The sequence below is a fragment of the Leucopleurus acutus genome (assembly GCF_964270905.1).
Source record: "Leucopleurus acutus genome assembly, chromosome: 1".
NCBI lineage: Eukaryota > Metazoa > Chordata > Mammalia > Artiodactyla > Delphinidae > Leucopleurus > Leucopleurus acutus.
The window spans coordinates 37053191-37078674 of record NC_139142.1 but is presented as its reverse complement, the minus strand read 5'-3'; the positions used below and the strand labels follow the sequence as shown (position 1 = coordinate 37078674).

Below are 25484 nucleotides of genomic sequence, written 5' to 3'. Positions count from 1 at the left end.
AACTTTTTCCAGTATCTTGATGTTTCTCTTTTTTCATGTTTCCCATTATCTAGATGGCTTTGGAAGATTCAGAACAGAAGCACAATCTTTTGCATTCAATTTTCATGGATCTAGAAGGCTTGTCAATAATTTTTGAAACAGATACTTTAGCACAGCCTATACAAGAGTTAAGTCATCAAATAGTAGCTTTACGACAAAAAATCATAGAAAGCCTTCCACAGATTCAACAAATGGCTGATGTAAGTTAGCACTATAATGATGTGACTTCTTATTTTAAATTTATATTTCATTTAGTAAATTAGAGTTATACTACTAATCAGTTCTATGAAGACACATTGATCTGGTACATTTTTCATTTATGTTATTTCTTGAATTACATTTTACTTTGTACCCTAATAGTGCAACTACAACAAAAAATCATATCCCCATTCTCAGCCCAGAAGTGGTCTATTTTTTTTTTTTTTTGCGGTACGCGGGCCTCTCACCGTTGTGGCCTCTCCCGTTGTGGAGCACAGGCTCCGGACGCGCAGGCTCAGCGGCCACGGCTCACGGGCCCAGCCGCTCCGCGGCATGTGGGATCTTCCCGGACCGGGGCACGAACCCGTGTCCCCTGCATCGGCAGGCGGACTCTCAACCACTGCGCCACCAGGGAAGCCCCAGCCACTGGATTTTTAACTAATTTTATTTATTTTGGCTCGAAACCTGTGAGGCACTTATTTAAGGATGGAGTCACACAGCAAAGGCAGATGCAGTTAGTCTTAATAATTTACCTTTTATTTCTCAGTTACATTCCCTGCACCACACTTATGTAACTTCAGAGAATCATACTTATTAAATATTCTTGGTTATTGAAGCTTATTCCAAAATTGTTAAATGCTTCTACAACTTTTCATGGAAATTACCATAAAAAAATACATTGTATATATTTATGTATTTTCTTAAACGTATGGTATAGAAAATAATTTCAATATAACTGAATGTTCCATAATATGAAGGTAAACTACTATAATTACTGCTTCATTTGCTTATATGAAGTTATGTTTGTCCTATGTTGAATGGTTCCAAGTTGTGATAATTTGAAATCCTTTGATGATTTCTATGTAGTTTCTCCTATGCCCTGCACTATTTTTGCTTCAGTTTATCTCCATAAAGCTCTAAAGGCCTGAAGGCCCTCTTACAGTGTGAGTGGACTTCAATATGTAGGTTTTATAGCACATATTCATAAATATGTAGGTTTGAGAGCACAAATTGCAGCATTTTCACTTTAAGTTTCTTGGCCACTTTCTAGAAGTTGACACTGATGGGAGAATAGCCACTGGATAAATGATCTGTTGTTCATATTAATCTGAGTAGGTTATAAGGTAATTTAGTGACTCTCCACACGGCAAAAGTTTGTTAGGGAATTGGCACCAAAATCTGTCAGTTTTCCAGCTCCTTGTGTGTTTGTTTCCCAAGGGTGACTTTACCGGTTTACTTAAAGTAGTGAGAATTTTTTCAGCGTTGACCCACTTGTATTCAAGTGTTTAAAGACATTCCAAAGATAAATCTAAAGAGTTTGTAGATATTTGAGAATTTACTTAAAATTTGTTCAGATGCATACTACTTTTGTTCTCATAGCATAAATAATTGAAAATTGGCCCCATGAGGATCTTTTAACTCAGCAAGTATAAGCAATGCTTTGTATTGTGGTATGCTATTACTAACAGAACAACATTTTGATTGAAAACAGTCCACGTTATCTGTGTAGCACTTGGTTAGTTTTGAAGTGATATAAGTGGCAAACATATTTTGGTTAAATATGAGAATAGAGTAAATGGCAGTAAATTGTGTTTTAGAAAGATTATTAACATATAACATATACTGCATGAGTGTGTTTTTTTGTTTCTGAAATTCTAGGATGTGGTTGCCATTGAAACGGAAGTAAAATCGATGGAGAAAAGAGTTTCAAAAATCAAAGCTATCCTGCTATCAAAAGAAATATTTGATTTTTCACCTGAAGAGCATCTTAAGCATGGGGAGGTAAGCATGGACCATTATTAAAAATATTTTCTCTTAATACTTACTATGCCTATTTTAAAATGTGTAATAATATGATGTGATAAAAAGTGTTTAATCTTGCTAAAGTAAGAGCAAAGTAAAGTTGGGAAATAGATATGAATGACTATAAATATCATATTTTAAATCATATTTCTAGTGCTATCTATGTATCTATCATTTTCCTATAGGTTATTTTTTCATTTAATTTCTTCCTAAAACTTCAAGGTTTGGTAGTTTTTCCTTCACGTCAAACCCAGGTGTTTGTTTAATAGTCTAAGCACTTAAGCCTCTAAGTCAGAAGAACTGGGTTCCAGCCCCAACTGCCCTGCTTACTGGCTGTGTGCCTTTGAGGGATTGGTTAACATTTCTTGGATTTGCTTTCATATCTGTACATTGGTATTGTGGTGATTATGCTGGACAATTATAATGTATATGGAGCGCCTAGCACAGGAGCTGGGACATACTAAACAGCATACAGATGTTGCTTCCCCCTCAGCCTACCAGTTAAGAGCATGGGCTTTGGGATCAGGCAGCCCTGGGTTCTAATCCGAACCCTGCCTCTTACAGTGTGCCCTCACCTGGGTCTTCTAACTTCTGTGAACCCAATTTCCTTACCTGTGAAAGGGAAGTTATGATATCTACCTCCTAGGGTGGTTGTGAAGATTAAATGAAATAATACATATGAAGTACTTAGTAAAGTGAATACTCTCTCCTAATTTATTCATTATGTAAATCCAGATATCTATGGATCAGATGTCATTAAAACAAAATAGAAGTGCAGTTTTGGGACTTAGGAAATTTGGCAGGACAGTTCCGTTCGATTCAATAAGCATTTTTTGAGGGTCTATTATGTGGGAAGCCCTGTGCTGCGTGCAGTTGCTGTGAAAGTTAATAAGAGGCAGTACCTGCCCTTCCACAGCTTACTGCCTGGTCACAACACACGAAGCACATAACAGCTCTACAGAGAGAGGCGGGAGGGAGAGAAAGAAGGAAAGGGTTGTCCAAAGGCATCATGTAATGCTGGAAGGGTACTCTTGCCCCAGGCATTCTTTCCTGAGACCTTATCTAACTGCCAGATCACAAGTAATATATTAGTTCTTTTCAACCTGAGCTAAGACACTGTTTTAAAACTCAAAACTATAAAGACTAAAGTTTGATTTTGAATAGATTTAGGAGTGGCCTTCTTTTTTTCACTTGTGTACCATGTTTATCTAAGGTCATACTGGAAAATATACATCCCATGAAGAAAACCATTGCTGAAATCGTGTCTTACCAAGTGGAACTGAGGTTACCCCAGACAGGAATGAAGCCTCTGCCTGTGTTTCAGCGGACAGCTCAGCTTTTACAAGATATAAAACTGTTGGAAAATGTGACTCAGGAACAAAATGAGTTATTAAAGGTGAGTGGTTTTTGTGATGACAGCCAACTCATTGGATGAAAATATTCAGCAAAAGCTGGTGTTGTTTTAATGGTTGGGCGGGTCAAATTCCCATGACAATAAGATGCTGCCTGTGTTGATTCTTTTTGGTCTCTTCCAGTATTATTATCCAGGAGGTGGCATTTGATATGAGAGTATCTTGTTGCTCAAATGAGGTTAAAGTGATTTTTCTCAGCTCTTATTCTTGTTCTGGTTGAAGACATTAAAGTCTAGTTTTGTTCTATTTCATTCCATTCTTTAATTATTGAAGATCTACATGGGTAAAATGCTGTGGGAAGAGATTCAACCTGAACCATGCATTTGCAGTCTCATGAGGCTGACAGACCCACAATAATGTCTTTACACCTCTCAGTTGCTTTCCTATTAATCATTTCAATTTATTACCAACACGATACAGGTAGGGTAGGCACTTTGCCATTTTTATTTTTACACATTAGGAGACTAGTGTCCAAAGGTCAGATGACTTTCTGAAAGACCAGAGTTAACATATGTTGAGATTAATTTGTGTACAGATAAGAAAAGAATTTGAGTTTCTAGACCCTAGTATTATTCTTCATATCAAGGTCTCTTCCTTCTAACTGATGACATCTTCTAGCCTCTCCCTGAGGGCTTTTTAAAATTCTTCTGATTGATCTCCTGTCTCAAGGCAGGAATTATCATTAGATAGAAATTACATTTTACTTTGGTTAGTATTGCTATATCAACAACCACTCCTACGGGAAAAGAAAGTTGCTGAAAGAGCCACAGGCTTTTCAGCCCTCTTGGTAGACACCCCCTCCTGCCTACTTTTCTTGATTAGGTGTGTCAGGGTAAGAGGAAAGGTTATTTTTCCTCCTTCCCATCCATCCCCTGGTTATAAGAAGAAAATTGCTATCTCTTTCTCCCTCTTAAATTTCATTCACATTTGGTGGTCACTCTGTTCTCCTAAGATTTGAGGATATTGTAATCTCTGGTTTGAGTCTTAGCTCATGTAGTCTCTCTGGCCTGGCTACTGATCAGCTGACATCATTTCCTAACACCCACAGGGAGAAAAAAGATCTGGCACTCAATGTACTATTTTTTTAATAATATAAAGAGAAGAAAAAGAAAACAAAGAAAATTTGATCTGTTACTTTTAATCTTTTTGTGCTTTATTGGTCTCCTGGTCAGAAAAAGAAGATAACAGTCCTAACTATGCTTTAAAGTGACTCCTTCACAAGATGGAAGGGGGAGCAGTAGAAGAGGAAATTAGGTTTTGTGCCAAGTTAGATATCAAACTGTGCTGCTAAAATTTTCCATCTTATTGTGTTAGTGGAAATCAGATGTCATCTCAGGTATTTCAAAGCTAAGCAAGCCAGTGGTAATGAAAATCATTAGAATATGGTACATTTCATTTCTGTGTTAGATAATTGTAAGTGCTCTCATTGTGGAAAATAAGACAAATTACTTTTGGGGGGAGTAATGGGATTTAGCTCATTACTGAGGGCTGGGGAACAGGTGTGTGCAGCAAACATAGTTATTGATTTCCAGACTGCAGCTAAAATTATAGTTAAATATTAAAGAAAATACAAGGAAGAATTCTGTGTTGGCCAGAAACTTTGTAGTTTCAAAAGGCATTTTGTTTCATTGTGAAGCACACAAGGAAATATCTAGATTTTCTTTTGAAGTCCGTTTCTTTATCTTTCATCACACTTTGATCATATCATTTAGCACACAGGTAGTAGGTTCAAGCTCTACTATTCCCTTAACACTAGATTCCAGGTATTGTTCTGGTTTTGCCTTATTCTGCAAACTCAGACTGCTCTCAAACCTCAACCTCTTACCATAAAATGTATATCACAGATCCCAAGGGGTACCAGGTGAGGATGTGTCTGGACCAGGAAAACCCATCATTTCTCAAATCACATGCCCTTTCCATTCTGAATCAGGATTGTCACCTTTCTGTGTATTGAAAACCCCACAAGGAATATGTATTAAAATGGCGTATGTGACATATCAGTAATGTCATAAACTTAGCAACTTTATGTTAACATGCTATAAAATGCTTCCCAGGATAAGCCCGTTAGACTGGGAATACTTAAGAACAAACGTGTGTCTAATTAGACTTGAACCCAAGGTGCTCTAGCATCTAAGTGGAGCAAGAAGGTCAGGTGCCAGCTTTGCAAATGTTGTTCTCTGTATTGAGGCTACCATTTCCTATTGGAATCTGTATGGTTGTGTATTGATATAATTGATTGGAGTTTGTGATGGAGATCGACATTGGAAGTAGCCCATTGATCTTCTTTTGGGGGGGGTTATTTTATAGATAGTCATAAAACAGACAAATGAATGCGATGAAGAAATAGAAAAATTGAAACACATCTTAAATAATTATTCAGCTGAATTCTCCCATGAACATATGTCACCAGACGGAGCTGCCAACCTGCCACAAGTACAGGTATATTTCTTTCATTCATTTTTCCAGCAGTTTATTCAACAATCACTTTCTAAGCTGTTGGTGTCTACAAGCCCTTTTTGATGATACAGTGTATTTCCTACTTCTTTCTTTCAACTGAAGGTATTTTATGTGTGTATTTACTTTTCATTCCTATTACATAAAATAGGTTATTATATAATTATCATAATGGAAGTCTCTTCAAGTGTCTTTAGCCTCAACTTGGTGCACTCTGGCTGGTAGCAAAGAAGCTGATATAACACATGGTATTTGGACAACCTGGCTTTCCAGCTAGCTTTCTGGCATAGGGGTCAGGCAGGCTGGGCTTTAGAAGTAAAGACTGAATGCTGTTGTAATAAAGAGTTCCGTATGCTAAGCAGTCTCTCCATATGCCCTAATTAACAATGTCCTGTGGACCCAGTTACAGTGGTTTGCATGTTAACTCTCTATTGCTATCAAGTTGACGTAGGCACACAATTGCTATGGTGTTCAAAGCCACGTTACACCACTTTCCAGCTGTGAGATGTAGGGCAAATTTCTTAATGTCTGAAGTGAAGTACAGAGGGGTTCAAGATGACAGACAGCTATTAAGTGGTGGACTCAATAAGGCAGACTCAGGGTATTAAAGATTCAGTATTGTAAAAGTGTCAAATTTCCCTTTACGTTAAAAAATTTAAGAACCCCAGGGACTTCCCTGGTGGTGCAGTGGTTAAGAATCCGCCTGCCAATGCAGGGGACACAGGTTCGATCCCTGGTCCGGGAAGATCCCACGTGCCGCGGAGCAACTAAGCCTGTGCACCACAACTATTGAGCCTGCGCTCTAGAGCCAGCAAGCCACAACTACTGAGCCCACTGCCACACTACTGAAGCCCGTGCGCCTAGAGCCCATGCTCTGCAACAAGAGAAGCCACCGCACTGAGAAGCCTGCACACACATTGAAGAGTAGTCCCCACTAACCACAACTAGAGAAAGCCCACATGCAGCAACAAAGACCCAACACTACCAAAAATAAATAAATAAATAAATAAATAAATATTTTAAAAAAAGAAATTATTAAAAAAAAGAGCATACCATGCATGGACAATGATGAAAACAAGTTGTGAAGCAGGGAGTATGATTAATCTAATTCTGTGTTTCTGAGATCCACAAAATAAAATTAAAAAAAAAATTAAAGGACCCCAAAGAGCTTGTGTTTATATTAAAACTCAGAAATGTAAAATGTAGTGAGAAGAGTGACAATGTTTTACATTTTTGCAAATCTCATTAGTCTGGCTTACTAGGAGACAGCTAGATTCTCATCTTCTTCTGCATTCAATCTATTGAGGTATGTCATTTTCTTTGAAGTATATAAAGACAATCTAACCTCTCAAAGACATGTACATGGAAAAGAGAGAACTATTTTAATAACCCTTTTGAATAATTGTGGACATTCTTTGAAACTACACTAAACTCCAACAAGTAGAATTACTCAGAGGTTCATTGTTAAATGGAATTTGAAGCCATGTCAGTGAACTTTTCATACTCTTACACTAAAATCCATTGGTCTGTCTTGTACTTGGAATGGATCTCCAACCATGCATGATTTTATAACATCATGTTTGATCATTTGGAAAATACTATTTGACTAGTCATGTAAATCCTCCAAATGATGACACATTTCAGTAGCCGATATTAAAAAATTCACATTTATTAATATTAACATCTACCTCTTCAGAAAAATCTCTCTCTATATTACATGTATGTATATGTATTTATGTATGTATAGTTTAACAACCATCTTTTTTTTTCAAGTAAAAATAGTATTCTATGAGAAAAATATGGATAGATTAGCTTGAAACTTAATCACATGAGTGTTATTCCTCAACCATTAAACTTTGGTATATAGCAGAAGTGCTTTATGCAGGCTTCCCACTTTGTCATACAGAATATTAAAACTACATGTTCTTTATCAAGGATATTCTTAAGTGAAGCTGGCTTTTTTTCCCAATTAAATTCATGATAGTGAAGCATCTAGTAACTACTAATATAGTTGATATCACTGCCTTGATTCATACTGTGTCAGTAGCTTTACCCACCATTGCTTTTGCGACATCACACAGAGAAAAATGTCAACACAGTGAGAAAGGCCAGTAACATTTTAGAATTATTATGAAAATGATCTTGACCTTATGGAGTGTGGACCCCCTAGGGTCTGCAGATGCCACTTTGAGAATGGCCGCTCTGTGCCCTTCTCTGTCTCCATAATGCTAGTGGCTCTGCAGACTAGTCTGTTTCTGTAAGTGTTATTCTAATGGCTGTAGTATTAACGTCTGTTGGGAGGCACTGTTCCTCTGAAGTTTAGTGTTTATTGAAAAGGGACACACACCACAGCCAACTCAGATTTAATTAAGTTATCATTTCCCAAAGCAATCACAAGAAATTTAACTTCAGACAGAATAGGGGTATTGGTGTCGGAATGTGTGCAGTAGCACAAGAGCCATGGGGACTGGGTGTCAGAAGTCCAGGTCTAGGCTCTGTCACTAGCTGCAGCCCTGGAAAAATCACCTTCTTTCTCTGGACTTCAGAACTCTCACTTATAGGTGGAGACATGTTGAGTTTCTTTGTCTCTAAAAAAAATTAATGATTCTATGAATATCTGTAGGATGGATGGATGGAAAAAAAGAAATAAGGAAGAAATGGGACTTCCCTGGTGGCACAGCAGTTGAGACTCCGAGTTCCCAGTGCAGGGGGCCCCAGTTCGAGCTCTGGTTGGGGAACTGGATCCCACATGTGTGCTGCAACTAAGAGTTCTCATGCCACAATTAAGGAGCTGGCGAGCCGCAACTAAGGAGCCAGCCTGCCACTTAAACTAAGGACCCTGTGCAACCAAATAAATAATAAATAAATTTTTTTAAAAAAAGAAATAAGGAAGAAAGGAATGAATGAATGGACTGGGGGGTTAAGGAATACATTAAGGACAAAATTCCAATATGTGAAAGATTTGCTAAAAAGGAGCAGGTTGTCTTCTGATACAGCACTTGCTGTAAAGCTCAGGCTTTGAATGATGCCTTTCAGGTGCTAAAGAGGAAGATGTCAGACAAGACGACACCTGATATTTCCTCCAAATCTAGGATTCTATAATTCTATAATCCTTTTAGATAGATAGTGGGCATCTGTACTTCTACCATGTATAAGAAATTTTATTCCCACGTTGTCAATCATACAAAATTTTAAAGTAATCTTTTTTTTTTGCGGTACACGGGCCTCTCACTGCTGCGGCCTCTCCCGTTGCGGAGCACAGGCTCCGGACGCGCAGGCTCAGCAGCCATGGCTCACGGGCCCAGCCGCTCCGCGGCATGTGGGATCCTCCCGGACCGGGGCACGAACCCGTGTCCCCTGCATCGGCAGGCGGACTCTCAACCACTGCGCCACCAGGGAAGCCCTAAAGTAATCTTTTAAAGCTTGGAATCGTCTGTTCATCATTCCCATAACAAGTTACACTTCACAGTGCCCTTGTTGGCTTATTTATTCCCATTTGTTAGGATGCTTTGGCTGTGAGAAAAAAGTAAATGTATTTAGTAATACTAAAGAAGACTTCAAAAGTGCTAATAAAAGTGTGAGATTTCTAGCCTCGTTTTCTCTCAGCGGTTCCCAAACATTAGTCTGCGTACAAATCTTCTGGAAACTTGTTAAAGTGCAGGTTCATGGCCCCTGACCCTGCGGATTCTGGTCAGTCAGTCCTGTGGCAACCCTGGCTGCACACCACAGTCACCTGTGGAGATTGCTACAAATTTCTGAGCCACCGCTTGACCCCTAGAGATTGATTGACAAGGTGTCAGGTGAGGCTAAGGCATCCTATAAGGGAGCTTATAAACCCGCCCCAGGTCATTTAGAAACACAGTCCGGGTGGAGAGGAGCTATACTGTACCAGGGACTGGCTCCTGGCTCTGCCAACTGCACAGCATAGAAAAATCTTCATCCCTTGTACCGATTGAAGTAGGCTCCTGTGGCAAAGGTATCAGACGTCCCAAAGGAATGCAAACACTCTTTCTGCGCAGGGAGAAATCGAAGGTACGGAAAAGCAGATTCTGAGCTTGAACCAGAAAAAAGAAGACCTGTTGGTGGACTTGAAGGCTGCTGTACTAAAACTTCACCAGCATTTTCAGCAAAAACAGCAAGAATTAGAAGAGGAAATGCTGTCAGCCAGAGCATCAGATGAGGATGGAGGAGCTGAGAGGGATGCTTCTGAATGGAAGGTGGGTATGACATTAGTTAATGCTGGTCCCACATTCCACAAGAGCTTTAAATTGGTAGTATTTTTCACCTGGAAGGCCTGTGGCATCTATGTATATGGCCTATAGTAAAGGAATTTTTAAAAGTGGAAATACTCTGCCTGAGATTATTCCCTAGTGAATATTAATCCTTAGGGTGTGTGTCTGTTCTGGACTCAACCCAGAATTCTTATGCACAAGTTACTTAAGGAGGTGCTTATGAAATTCCATGGGTAGGTGGGTGGCATCTACCCTTTGAAGTATCTTCCTACTAAACAGCCCATTGCAAACTCAAAAACGGGCCCAGCACCTCTCTAAGCCCACTCTGAATCCACATCAATGAATCACATTCTTGAATTGTTTGATGAGGGGCCACAGAAGGCAGTGCAAATGAACGAGATCTAAGATTTGAGTGAGTCATGATATTCAGCTGGATGAGCTGAGAGTCGCTAGACCCCGAGGCTTCTTGTGTGGGTGGGCATCTTGGATAAAGTAAGTAAAAAATTAGCTACATAAAAATGCGGCCAGGCCAGGATCCTGGTGACGTTGAACGGCAACCCGGCTGCAAGTCTTTGTGCTGTGCCTTTCAGTTGAACAGAACAGGCTCCATGTTCTTCCTGCCAGCCGTCGAGGAAGAGGCGGAAGAAAGCTCCCTGAAGAGCGAAGTAAGGAAAATGATTTTCTCTTTCAAGTTTGTTAGAACAGTAATCTCTAAAAGGTCAATGAGAAGATCTTAAAATGAATGGAAACGTAAGGATTTTTAAATTCAATGCTGGTAGTTTGTAAGGGTGATTGAAGTAGTTGTCTTATGTTATTAATGTTTAAGTGCATCTAAACCTACTTCAGGCCAGAGTGGAATAACTGTAATTCAGACACACTTGTTGGCAGAAGGGAGAAGATGAAATTCTTTGTTGTATCCTGACTTCTGAGTACTTTCTCTGGAGTTTTGAGTACTTTCTCTGCTGTTTGGTTGGCACTCCTGGTGTGCTTTATAGAACTTTATCTTTCCATATTTGAATTACTTTTTTTAGTCTGAAACAGCATTGCCAAGGACACAAAGAATGGTATTAGCAACTAACCCTACTATGAATCCTTATTACTCCATCAGAACTGGTTGGATGAGACCTTTACCAGTTGTCTTTCCTGATATCAATTTCCATTTCATACTTTAAGAATTAAAGTGATAGTGGGTCTTGTGCAAAAGGGAAGAAAATTGCAGCAATTTACAGTTTTTAATGTCTCACACGTAGCCACCAGACATTCTCCCTGCTCGTTTTATAGATTGTTTAGTAGCTCCACGGTCACACAGAACAGCCTGTTGTCCTTCAGCGTATCACTAGGATACGTGGGGCTGAGTGGTCGGACAAGGAGGAGTGAGGCTTATTATACACTCTGACCATCAGACAACTTTATGATCTGATTGTGCCTCTTCACAACAGAGAATTGTGAGAGTGGAGGAGGTACCAAGACCAAAAAAAAGAGTGCACTTCAGTGCAGTTCTAATTTGAGACCTGTATTTGCCTCTGAACTGATATGTTTATAGTATTCATTGTTTGTCTTTGACAACGATCAAAAAATACATGTTCATCAGGCTGTTATTTTAAAGATAGCGTTTGAGGTTCCATGTACCAAAGCAGATCAAATTCCTAAAGCACTGTTTTAAAGATCCCCTATGTGTGACATGAGCTGAATTCCAACTTATAAGAATATTTTTTAGGCTTTAGGAAGAGCAACCACATTTGGACTCCTGTGATGTAGTTAGCCAAAGAAATCGATGACAAATGGGGGATGGGTGGAATTAAGGGCTGCGGTTATACTACCTGGTAAGCTGAGTCATATAAAAGAGATGAGGAAGATGCTGTTATGATGGTAGGAAATCACCTCCCTTTGCTAATCAATTGATTGCTGTATCAGAGTGGAGATAAGAAAGCAGAGCCACCTTCCGGGTCCCCGTCTTTACTCTGGAAACATGACAAGGATGTGGAGGAAGACAGGGCATCCTCGTCCTCTGGAACAATGGTTCAGGTAATACTGGACATATCATATTTGTTGGGGCTAGGGGATGGGCAGGGATAGTAAGCCAAAGCAAAGAATTTCTTATTGAAAGAATGCTTCAGGAGGGAACCTACGTGGGTTGAAATTTTTTTAAGCTTCTCAGTGTTACCTCTGCACAAAGCAAAGACAGCTGAGTACTTACCTATTACTTGCATTTCTTTTGTGCACTTAGTGATAATAGGAGAGTATTTTGCTGAGAAACACTCCATGTGTGAAAATCCAAACTGACAAAACATAACTGAAAGGAGCACGTAAAAGGTTTACCATAGTGGTTAAAGCATTTAACATGCCACTCTTTGGGGAGCAGTTGGGGTGAGAGGTCTCCCCATCATTCTCTTTTTGGACAAAGTAGCATGGAAGGTAAATTAATAAGTCTTTTTGCTCCTTATGACCTTCTAAACCTTCTCCAGTCTCTCAAAATAGAGGGCAAATGCCCTCACTTTAGAAAATCATTATTACATGCTGATGTGAAGATGATGTTTTTCCCTTGCTCCTGAAAGATCTCTTCATCACTATGATCCACACACCTCCCGCGCCTGCCTCCTGACCAGGGCTGACCCCTCCCCCAGCTCCCAGGCCAGTCCTTTCATTCGCCTTTGGCACGGGGCTACACTTGTACCTGCATCTCCAGTCTCTTTCTCTTGGTAGCTTCCTTTCCTCTCTACCTCAGAAGTATTCAGTTTCCCCTTCCCTAACAAATTCCCTCCCCCATGGCCCTACCCCTCCGAACAAGCTGAGGGACCCAGAGCCCAGACCATCTCTTCAGAAAGTGCTTTGCCTCCCTGGGGTGCCCTTCTCTCCATATCTGCCTGTGGACCTCCTTCTTACCCATCCACAAAGGCCCATCTCAACTTCCGCCTCCTCCAAGAAACTGCCTGCCTCTTTCCTTTTGTTTTCCCGTAGCATTTTGAACCTCCATTATGACCTATCACAGTTTTATGCATAGACCTGACACAGTTTCATGACACAGTTTCATGAAAAGCAAGAACTTTACCTTCTACATTTTGAGGTCCTATACTGAGCTCAATATGCTACTTTAATGCATTGAATTTCTTTTTTTTTTTTTTTTTACATCTTCATTGGAGTATAATTGCTTTACAACGATGTGTTAGTTTCTGCTTTATAACAAAGGGCATCGGCTATACATATACATATATCCCCATATCTCTTCCCTCTAGCGTCCCCCTCCCTCCCACCCTCCCTATCCCACCCCTCGAGGTGGTCACAAAGCACCGAGCTGATTTCCCTGTGCTATGCGGCTGCTTCCCACTAGCTATCGGTTTTACATTTGGTAGTGTATATATGTACATGCCACTCGCTCACTTTGTCCCAGCTTACCCTTCCCCCTCCCGGTGTCCTCAAGTCCATTCTCTAGTAGGTCTGCGTCTTTATTCCCATCCTGCCCCTAGGTTCTTCATGAACTTTTTTTTTTAGATTCCATATATAAGTGTTAGCATACGGTATTTGTTTTTCTCTTCCTGACTTACTTCACTCTGTATGACAGACTCTAGATCCATCCACCTCACTACAAATAACTCAATTTCATTTCTTTTTATGGCTGAGTAATATTCCATTGTATATATGTGCCACATCTTCTTTATCCATTCGTCTGTTGATGGACACTTAGATTGCTTCCATGTCCTGGCTATTGTAAATAGAGCTGCAATGAACATTGTGGTACATGACTCTTTTTGAATTATGGTTTTCTCAGGGTATATGCCCAGTACTGGGATTGCTGGGTTGTATGGTAGTTCTATTTTTAGTTTTTTAAAAAACCTCCATACTCTTCTCCATAGTGGCTGTATCAATTTACATTCCCACCAACAGTGCAAGAGGGTTCCCTTTTCTCCACACCCTCTCCAGCATTTATTGTTTGTAGATTTTTTTTTTGAACAATTATTGTTTTACTGAAGTATAGTTGATTTACAATGTTGCGTTTGTTTCTGGTGTACAACAAAGTGATTCAGTTATACATATATATATATATATATATATATATATATATATATATATATATATACACATATTCTTTTTCATATTCTTTTCCATTATGGTTTATTACAGGATATTGAATATAGTTCTCTGTGCTATACAGTAGGACCTTTTTGTTTATCTATTTTATTTTATTTTTTATTTTAGCATCTTTATTGGGGTATAATTGCTTTATAATGGTGTGTTAGTTTCTGTTTTATAACAAAGTGAATCAGTTATACATATACATATGTTCCCATATCTCTTCCCTCTTGCATCTCCCTCCCTCCCACCCTCCCTATCCCACCCCTCTAGGTAGTCACAAACCACCGAGCTGATCTCCCTGTTCTATGCGGCTGCCTCCCACTAGCTATCTACCTTACATTTGGTAGTGTATATATGTCCATGCCTCTCTCTCGCTTTGTCACAGCTCACCCTTCCCCCTCCCCATATCCTCAAGTCCATGCTCTAGTAGGTCTGTGTCTTTATTCCTGTCTTACCCCTAGGTTCTTCATGACATTTTTTTTTCTTAAATTCCATATATATGTGTTAGCATACGGTATTTGTCTTTCTCTTTCTGACTTACTTCACTCTGTATGACAGACTCTAGGTCTATCCACCTCATTACAAATAGCTCAATTTCGTTTCTTTTTATGGCTGAGTAATACTCCATTGTATATATGTGCCACATCTTCTTTATCCATTCATCCGATGATGGGCACTTAGGTTGTTTCCATCTCCGGGCTATTGTGAATAGAGCTGCAATGAACATTTTGGTACATGACTCTTTTTGAATTATGGTTTTCTCAGGGTATATGCCCAGTAGTAGGATTGCTGGGTCATATGGTAGTTCTATTTGTAGTTTTTTAAGGAACCTCCATACTGTTCTCCATAGTGACTGTACCAGTTCACATTCCCACCAGCAGTGCAAGAGTGTTCCCTTTTCTCCACACCCTCTCCAGCATTTATTGTTTCTAGATTTTTTGATGATGGCCATTCTGACTGGTATGAGATGATATCTCATTGTAGTTTTGATTTGCATTTCTCTAATGATTAATGATGCTGAGCATTCTTTCATGTGTTTGTTGGCAATCTGTATATCTTCTTTGGAGAAATATCTATTTAGGTCTTCTGCCCATTTTTGTGTTGGGTTGTTTGTTTTTCTGTTATGGAGCTGTATGAGCTGCTTGTAAATCTTGGAGATTAATCCTTTGTCAGTTGCTTCATTTGCAAATATTTTCTCCGATTCTGAGGATTGTCTTTTCGTCTTATTGATGGTTTCCTTTGCTGTGTGAAAGCTTTGAAGTTTCATTAAGTCCCATTTGTTTATTTTTGTTTTTATTTCCATTTCTCTAGGAGATGGGTCAAAAAGGATCTTGCTGTGATTTATGTCATAGAATGTTCTATGTTTTCCTCTAAGAGCTTTATAGTGTCTAGCCTTACATTTAGGTCTTTAGTCCTTTTTTTTTTTTTTTTGCGGTACGCGGGCCTCTCACTGTTGTGGCCTCTCCCGTTGCGGAGCACAGACTCCGGACGCACAGGCTCAGTGGCCATGGCTCACGGGCCTAGCCGCTCTGCGGCATGTGGGAATCTTCCCGGACCGGGGCACGAACCTGCGTCCCGTGCATCGGCAGGTGGACTCTCAACCACTGCGCCACCAGGGAAGCCCTCTTTAGCCCATTTTGAGTTTATTTTTGTGTATGGTGTTAGGGAGTGTTCTAATTTCATTCTTTCACATGTACCTGTCCAGTTTTCCCAGCACCACTTATTGAAGAGGCTGTCTTTTCTCCATTGTATATTCTTGCCTCCTTTATCAAAGATAAGGCGACCATAGGTGCGTGGGTTTATCTCTGGGCTTTCCATCCTGTTCCATTGATCTAGATTGCTGTTTTTGTACCAGTACCATACTGTCTTGATTACTGTAGCTTTGTAGTATAGTCTGAAGTCAGGGAGCCTGATTCCTCCAGCTCCGTTTTTCTTTCTCAAGATTGCTTTGGCTATTTGGGGTCTCCTGTGTTTCCATACAAACTGTGAAATTTTTTGTTCTAGTTCTGTGAAAAATGCCAGTGGTAGTTTGATAGGGATTGCATTGAATCTATAGATTGCTTTGGGTAGTAGAGTCATTTTCACAATGTTGATTCTTCCAATCCAAGAACATGGTATATCTCTCCATCTATTTGTATCATCTTTAATTTCTTTCATCAGTGTCTTATAGTTTTCTGCATACAGGTCTTTTGTCTCCTTAGGTAGGTTTATTCGTAGGTAGTTTATTCTTTCTGTTACAGTGGTAGATGGGAGTGTTTCCTTAATTTCTCTTTCAGATTTTTCATCATTAGTGTATAGGCATGTAAGAGATTTCTGTGCATTAATTTTGTATCCTGCTACTTTACCAAATTCATTGATTAGCTCTAGTAGTTTCCTGGTAGCATGTTTAGGATTCTCAATGTATAGTATCATGTCATTTGAAAAGAATGACAGCTTTACTTCTTCTTTTCCAATTTGGATTCCTTTTATTTCTTTTTCTTCTCTGATTGCTGTGGCTAAAACTTCCAAAACAGTGTTGAATAATAGTGCTGAGAGTGGGCAACCTTGTCTTATCCTGTTCTTAGTGGAAATGGTTTCAGTTTTTCACCATTGAGGATGATGTTGGCTGTGGGTTTGTCTTATATGGCCTTTATTATGTTGAGGTAAGTTCCCTCTATGCCTACTTTCTGGAGGGTTTTTATCATAATTGGGTGTTGAATTTTGTCGAAAGCTTTTTCTACATCTATTGAGATGATCGTATGGTTTTTATTCTTCAGTTTGTTAATACGGTGTATCACATTGATTGATTTGCGTATATTGAAGAATCCTTGCATTCCTGGGATAAACCCCACTTGATCATGGTGTATGATCCTTTTAATGTGCTGTTGGATTCTGTTTGCTAGTATTTTGTTGAGTATTTTTGCATCTATGTTCATCAGTGATATTGACCTGTAGTTTTCTTTCTTTGTGACATCTTTGTCTGCTTTTGGTATCGGGGTGATGGTGGCCTTGTAGAATGAGTTTGGGAGTTTTCCTCCCTCTGCTGTATTTTGGAAGAGTTTGAGAAGGACAGGTGATAGCTCTTCTCTAAATGTTTGATAGAATTCCATTGAATTTCTTGATCCTGCTTTCCAGATCAATTACATGGTGCTTCCTCTTTCATTTATGGCTAAATGCCTTTACTTTGGTGCTCCTCTTTCTTGGCCCCTTTTGTAATCATGATTTTGTCCCTTGCTATACTTAAATTGCTGTTGACTTCTGTATATCAGTTAAGTGCCCTTTTATTAGTCCTAATCCTTCTTGATCTCTTCAGCACTAACCACCTCTTCCTTCTTGAAATGCAGTGTTTCTTTGGCTTTCTTAATTCTGTACTTTCTTGTCTCATCTACCTGCAGCCCCTCTTCCATCTCCTTCTCTTGCCCCATCTCTGTAATGGTAGGCATTTCCCCCAGTGTTTTGTCCTCTTCTTTCTTCTCTGTTTTCTCTCATGGCAATTTCTTCTCCTCTCATAGGTTTGGTAGTCACCTGTATGACAGGGATTCCCACATCAAATCTCTAGTCTTGACTTTTCCCATAAATCTGTTCCTCATTTCTACTCTCCAGATAGATTTCTCTTTTTGAATGTATTTTCTTCATCTCAAATCCATTTACCAACTTTCCTTCAATGCTTCCTCTTCCTCCTAATTCCTCAGTGTCTGTTAGTGGCACCACTGTTTTCTCAGAGTCTGAGACAAACTTCAGAGTCGTCTCAGGTACCTCATTTGTCTTACCTTTCATATCCACTGGTCAAGTGATGTTCATTCAGTCTTTACATCCTTCTTCACCTCCCATTATTTTTGTCATCTTCCTATTCCAGGCAATTGTGAACTTCTTCCCTAGATTTTTAGAGTAGCCTTCTAAGTGGATTTATAGCCTCTAGTCATTTATATGTCTTATACAATATTAACTGATGGCTTTTCCTAAAGCAGTTCATGCTAAGCTCCAGTCTTTCCTGGATTCTGACTATCTGCTGAATAAAATGCAATCTTCTTAGCCTGACTTCCAGACTTATCATGATCCCAACCTACCTTTCCAATTTTATCTAAGCTTTACCTTTGGTTTTTGGTTCATAACTTTCTAATAGCAGTTACTGTTTCCAGTACGCAGAGCAGGAAAGTAACATTTTCTTAGGAACTATGAGATGCTTTGTATATGTCATCTTGTTTAATAATCACAAGAATGAGTGAGCTGGGTTATATTCTCACTTTAAAGGTGAAGTAAATGAGGCTCAGAAAGTCCAGGTTAACTTGTCCAAGATCACACAGCTTGCAAGTAGAGCAATCAAGATCGGTCAATTACGTCATCCACTTTTCCCACTGAATTATGTTAAATATTTGTGTACATTTCATTTTCCCATTGTTTAACTTTGACTGACCTAGTAAGTGGGTTACACTTACTACGATCAAAGTGTACATCCATTTAAAATGTGACACACATTGTCAAACTGCCCTCTAGAAAGAGTACATCCATTTTATTTCTACCAGGAATGCATGGAAATGCCTCTTTTCTGACCCTAGGCTGATATTGGACATTTTCGGTCTTAGCCAAACATAGCCAGTGGCTTAAATTGCATATATTCTAAGAATTTTGAGTATCTCTTTAGGTGTTCATTGGCTTTCATATTCTTCTTTTATGAATCACTTGTTCACGCCATTTGACTTTTTCTTCAAACAGACTGGGATGTTTTCCCTATTGATTTATAACAGTAATTAACATATTAAGGATATTAACAGTTTGCAAGATGTTATCCCAGTCTGTTATTTCTCTTTTAACTTAGATTATGGTGTCTTTTGTGGTGCATGTTATTTTATTTATGTTGTTAATACTAATATTTTTTTCCTTTATCGTCATGCTTTAGAAGTCCCTCCCCACTCCTAGATTAGAAATAGATTCACTCATATTTTCTTCAAGAATTTTTATGGTATAACTTTTACATTTAAATATTACATACAATTAGAATTCATTGTTAGTAGTGAGGCGAGGATTTAGCCATGTTTTTCATGGATAGGATAGTTGTTCCCAATTTTAAAAATTCAGCTTTCCCCCATTATTAGAAATGTGGGCTTTATCATATAATCTTATTTAATTTTAATTCTCTTAATTATCCATTTAAATACGTAATTCTCTAGATTCCTTATGTGTCCCTCATTAACTACAGAGCTTTAGAGAATTTGAGTCTTCAAAATAAAGACAAACCTGAGGAAGTTGATTTTTTTTGCCTAATAAACAAACTTTTTTTTCTCAATGCACCTGACTTCTCTAGACATTTTTTAAGCAGGTGATTTGTAACATGAGCAGGTCCAGGAAGAGGGACGTGCTTGGCAGCAGGGCAGGAACTTTTCTGGACCTCTCATTCTTTTCTTTACAGGAGGCAGCTTGGAAAATAAGCATGTGTGATAGTTCCACGACACAGATTTTTGCACAAGACTCACTAAACACTGAGCAAGGCCCAGAATTTTCCCTGAGCCCCAACCAAACACAAGAGGTAAGTCCCTGTTGGTGACAAGCCGACTGCCCAGGTACCTGGACTAGCCCCCAGAGATGACAAGCTTTCTGTGTTTTGCAATATTTTGTATTGCAAACCAAGAGGTCTTTGCGAACTTTAACATCTTCATGTGCACAACCAAGCCGGAGCACAGGAAGATTTGACATCAGGTGTTTACGTAGAGAGTAAGCGTGGTACAGAGCAATTAAAGATTTTTTACTCACTCACCGCTTGTGAGGGTGAACTAGCCTTTCCATTAACACTTCCTTCTTTCTTCTGTAGATGTAACTTATGGGGGCGATGAAAATGGAGGAGAGCTAATATTGATTAACTGCCTATTACATAAAAGGCATTTGTATTTGCTGTCTAATCCTCAGATTAAATAACGTAGGTTAATACCTGCCATATGTTTACAAATGAGGAAATCAAAATTCAGGGAATAAAAGTACAGTTGGTAAATGGAGGAGTAAGAGTCAGACTCAGAATATTCCACTCTGCCTTCCTAATTTGAATATTTAGTATTGAAAGATGTGAAACCAAGGCAGATTTGGCCTCACAAAATAAACCGCCACCACACCATCCCAGTGGCATATGTAGTATTTGTGCAAACGCATTTAGGTAAGGCACTTTAGCCAGGCAGATTTGCATTTTATAAAATGGGGGGTGGGGTGGGGTGTGTGCACCTGTTCGTAGAATTGACAGTAAAATATTTTTGATGGTTGGTATTTTGGCATGAAATAGAGCTACAGCCAGAAAATTCATTTGCCTTTTAAATGGATCTTACTTAGATCAGCGATGCGTTATGTAGAAATCAAGCAGTATAACATTCACTAACTGAGAGGCTAACTTGGATGCCAGAGGGTTGACAGAATTATGTCAAGACTTGGGACTTCCCTGGTGGTCCAGTGGTAAAGAATCCGCCTTACAATGCAGGGGGTGGGGGTTCGATCCCTGGTCAGGGAACTGGGATCCCACGTGCCGCGGGGCAACTATGCCCGCACTCCACAACTACTGAGCTCGCGCGCCTCAACTAGAGAGCCCACATGCAGCAAACTACAGAGCCCATGCGCCCTGGGGCCTGTGCGCTGCAACTAGAGAAAGAAAAGCCGTATACCACAGCTAGAGAAAAGCCTGTGCCTCGACGAAAGATCCCTCATGCCTCAACGAATATCCTGCGTGCCGCAACTAAGACCCGACACAGCCAAAAATAAATAAAAATAAATAAATAAATAAAAAATAAATTTTTTTTTAAAATGTGGACTTGTAGACCCCAAGGTATAATGAAATCAGGGATTGGATTCTGGTTCTACTTACTCGTTGTGTGACCATAGTCAGTTTGACTAGCTTCTCTAAGCCTCAGTTTCCTCATCTGTGCACTGGGAATAATGGGTTTGGGGTGTGAAATATGAGATGGTCTTAGCACAGTGGCCTAGCTCTAGAGCCCAATAAAAGTTTGGGTATTATCAGTTTACATTAATGCTTTAGAGATGACATAATTCTCTAACAAGAAATACCTGTGGTCATACTCTTTTAGGCCTCCAAAATGTACAGTCATAAAACTTTCATTTAAATACGTTTAGAATTTGGGGTTATCGTTTGGAGAAGATATTCAGCAGGGGTGCTATTATGGAAAAAACCTGTGGACTCAGAATTAAAAGATGTCAGAGCTGTGTGACCTTGGGCAAGTAATTTATATCTGGGCCTGAGCTTCTCAGAAGCAATGTGGTGGGATGGGAGGGGTATGAACTGATTAAACAAATGTACTTGGATTTCTGTAACTATAAAAAGAGGTGAGTGAACCGATTCCTGGCACATTCCCCAGGCCACCTTCAGGTATTGAAGTTCTACAGTTACAAATAATCTTTTTTTCTTCTGTCACCTTTGGATTCTTTTCAGGTTCAAATAACTAGCAAATAAAGCCGAGATTAGTTATCCAGCTTCCTTATTTCCTCATTAATTCAGTGAGTTAGTGAGAAAGCTAAGAAATTAAATATTGTCATTTTTCTACATCTGTGTGGCAGATATAGGTGCTCGAATGTTTTTGAGGAAATAAGCAAGGCAGATGGTAAATCTGTTATTGAAGATTAATTAATTAATCAATCAGTATCAACAGGTTGTTATCTCAGGTGACAAGAGGATCCCAAAATCTTTGCCACTAAGATAGAAATATCTGAAAGCTAGAAAACAATTAATCAGATAACTAGAAATTGGTGTCTGGCAGTAAAATCACATATCTGTTGCTTTTTTATTTATTTATTTATTTATTTATTTATTTTGTGGTACGCGGGCCTCTCACTGTTGTGGTCTCTCCCGTTGCGGAGCAACAGGCTCCGGACGTGCAGGCTCAGCGGCCTTGGCTCACGGGCGCAGCCGCTCCGCGGCATGTGGGATGTTCCCGGACCGGGGCACGAACCCGTGTCCCCTGCATCGGCAGGCGGACTCTCAACCACTGCGCGACCAGGGAAGCCCTGTTGCTTTTCTAAATATCAGAATTAAAAAAGAAAATTGAAGCAGGTGAATCTAAATATAGATCTGTATGTGAACTTCAGAGAAAGCAAGGCAATGGGAAGACTTCCTTAGGAAGGTGATTCTTGAAGAAAACACTGATGAAGGCAGGGGAGAAATAGCATTTTGGCAGAAAAGGCAAACATATGTGAAGTTAATAGATGGTCAAGGGGAACGAGTACAACTCAGAGGACCCTTCTGCCAAACCAGCTTTCATAAGCCTCATCATTGTGTGTGAAAATGAGTGGTATTTTCATACCCTGCATATTTTTGTTACCACATACCAATTTCGTCTGCTTCTGTTGTACTGAAAGTTCTATGTTTAAACGAAATTCCACAAATATTAGGAAATATGCATTTGAGTTGCATGTTGCTCACATTTGTGAGCCACTCCCATTTCTCAGCCAAAATAGTGCCTTATTAGATGCTGAGATGGAGTTAGCAAAGCCTTATATAGAAAACACTGTCATTTCATCATACTCAGAATGAATAAAATATTTACGGAGATCACTAATTTTGTAGAGCAAAACACAGATCCTTATTCCTAAAGAAATTCCTCTAGAGGGGTCGACAATACTCTTTCACTATTCTGGAAAAAGATGTGGGAAGCAAATATATCTCTGTATCAATTCATCTTTTGCCTCCAAATTGAAAGTATCTATTATATAATTACTAGAATACTCTCCCTTGGTACCTGGGAGAAATTTTTCTATCGGATCGATAAGCAACCTAGGTGTTTCAATATTAAAAAGAACACATCACACATCATACTTTCTCTATACTATACTATAAGCATCTAGTCCTTAACTCAGTAATATTTGAGTATTTAGAAGGTGAAAAGTAGTTTTAGAGACACTCTCTGAAGAATAGGAGCAAAGTTTCCAAATTACCCCAGTGAAGCTTATCACTTGACTCAAGTTATTTTTAATAGGGAGAAGTTTAGATAAGTACTAGTGGGGGTGGGTGGGAAGCTAAAATATTTTATAATCTAAACTACTTGAGAAGATGTTAAGTTAAAAGTGTGAGGTATATTTCCTTGTATCCCTGCCAGTGTGTAAAGATCTTTTTTCGTGTTTGAACAGAGTGCACAGCAATGTAAGCATTGCTTAATCATGCATCATGCAACTTTAAACACCGGCCAATTCGCTGAAATGTTTCAGACACCCACACCCACAGGCACACCCTCTCGCTCACACTCACCTGTCTCCTGGGACCCACCGTTTAATGAACTGCAAGCCTGTTTGCGTCCTCTGTGCCTAGGAACTCTGTACCTGTGTACATGCAGATCAGCTGCTTGGAAACCTGGGGCGCCAGGTCACGTGATCATTGCTATGCCTGTGGAGGTGGCTTTTTCTTTTCTTTCTTACTTCTTCTGCCCTTATTTTTCTTTTAACTGGGGAAATGCTGTAAGTTCACAGGTCTTTGCAAGTCCAAATATGAACGTTTTGGACTCCTAACTTTTCACCGCTGGATTGCCTTTGGATTTATCGTAGGGTACCACACCTCCTGTCAAGGTTGCAGCTCCGGGCTTTTCTGATGAGCAAGGAGCTTTTGAGGCCACAGTGGAGAAAGCAAGGCCTGAGCCTGCGGAAGTCCTCCATGTCTGCAAGAACCAGGTGGCTGAGCTGGAGCTGTGGCTGCAGCAAGCCAACGTGGCATTCGAGCCAGAAACGTTAGATGCAGACATGCAGCAGGTGGTGGAACAGCAGCTGGTGGGGTGCCAGGTAAGCCTAATGGGTCTGAGCTCGTGGTCTGCCTCTCCGCCAATCACCTTCTAAGACTGGGTGAGTTTCTTTTAAAGCGACAGTGTGATTCTTCCTGTTACTCTGACCCCTATGTTTATCTTGGCCTCAACTTTTTGTTGTCAGGATAGTTCTTTGAAATGATTTACGTAAGCAGAGTATTTGGGGAGATAGTAGTGGGTAAGATCTCAGAATCTAGAGTTCAGATCCAGTCATTAACCGTGAACTGGTAGGAGTTAACTTCTCACCTCATTTTCCTCATAGAGTAGGTTATCTCCTAAGACTTCGTCAGGATTAAATGAGATAAATTATCTAAATCAGTGTCTGGTGTATGAAGTATATATAAAGTGCTCAATAAATACTAATTTTATGCATAATATTAAATTATCTGAATTTTCATTCATCAGAAATGAAAATGAATATCCTGATTTACAGGATTGCAGATACAATATAAAAGGGCTTTGCTGCCGTGTTATTACAAATGCTCCTGCTCTTGCTGGGGAGGGGCAGGAATGTAAACTTCCTTGCCTGGGAGTCATTTTGAGTAACATTTGCTGGCATAGCCCAAAGGTTGGGATCTCTGTACCCCTTCAGGGAGGGGCGAGACTGACGACACTGCAGGAGCATAATTGAGCTTCACGCAGGACAGCCCAGCCCAGCCCAGCCCAGCCCAGTCCAGCCGAGGCGCCTCCCCTAAAGGCACTTAAGACCTGCCTTGGCCAGATTGGCTCGCTTGCAGTGGTCCCAGGGACAAGGACTTCCTCTCAGAGTAACCCAAGTCACTGGCCAGCCCACAGGGAGCTCTACCCACTATATCCCTTATGGGGTTGGGGAAGACCCACCTTGGCCCGAGGCCGGCACTCCTCCCCTTTTTCCATTCAGACTCACAGTCTTACAACATCCGGTGCCTGTCCAGTGGGACCCAGGTAAGCAAGCTGGACTTCCTTCCTTGGGCAGCTCAGCACTTCTCACCCCAAAAGTCAGCTCCGAGGGTGGATTCACTCAAATACTGGCACTACTACATGATCTAGCTGATGAGGTGCTTGAGAGTCTGGAGAAGACAGAGTAATTCAGCACAGAGCAGTGCTACTCTAATCTGAACCTGCAGTATTCCAGATGTTGAGACCTAGCCACTTAAGGCCATTCAGAAGCCATCTGCCAATTGATTGTCCTGCTGACTGGGTAGACCCCCAGAGCCAATTCCTTGATCATTACCAAAATCTGGTCCGTGGGCCACTTGTAGTGAGTTCAAGGATGTGAGAGCTGCTCAAGGACAAAACAGGACCGCAAGGTGGCAGTAGCTCACAATGAGCTTTATTTGATGGGACCAAATAAAGCGTTTTGGTGGGACCTGGAGGGACTGGAAAGTCTCTCATGGCAGGGGACCTTCCAGAGGCTTTGGCAAGGAGTGAGGGTAGGACCACACCCGGAAGGGAAGAGACGATGGAACTCCCAGAAGATGGGCAGTCCAGAGGGGCTTGTGTCTAGGTGATGCCAGAGAGCTCTGAAGGATAGCAGAGGCTGG

General features: G+C 40.1%; 1 protein-coding gene across 8 annotated transcripts in view; it reads left to right on the top strand.

The window, feature by feature from the left end:
• The window catches only part of SYNE2 (spectrin repeat containing nuclear envelope protein 2), a 332365-nt gene that overhangs the window by 208301 nt on the left and 98580 nt on the right, over window positions 1–25484 (top strand). For 6 of the 8 annotated variants that reach the window (XM_082840728.1, XM_082840729.1, XM_082840727.1 and 3 more), the window contains exons 58-66: window positions 54–239; window positions 1897–2019; window positions 3254–3436; window positions 5760–5891; window positions 9926–10123; window positions 10729–10803; window positions 12053–12163; window positions 19596–19712; window positions 23711–23941. In XM_082840728.1, coding sequence (XP_082696854.1) covers window positions 54–239; window positions 1897–2019; window positions 3254–3436; window positions 5760–5891; window positions 9926–10123; window positions 10729–10803; window positions 12053–12163; window positions 19596–19712; window positions 23711–23941 — 1356 coding nt within the window. Of the gene's footprint in view, window positions 1–53; window positions 240–1896; window positions 2020–3253; window positions 3437–5759; window positions 5892–9925; window positions 10124–10728; window positions 10804–12052; window positions 12164–19595; window positions 19713–23710; window positions 23942–24637; window positions 24886–25484 lie in introns of those variants that run through there. The other 2 variants (XM_082840730.1, XM_082840731.1) reach the window with 2 other exon arrangements.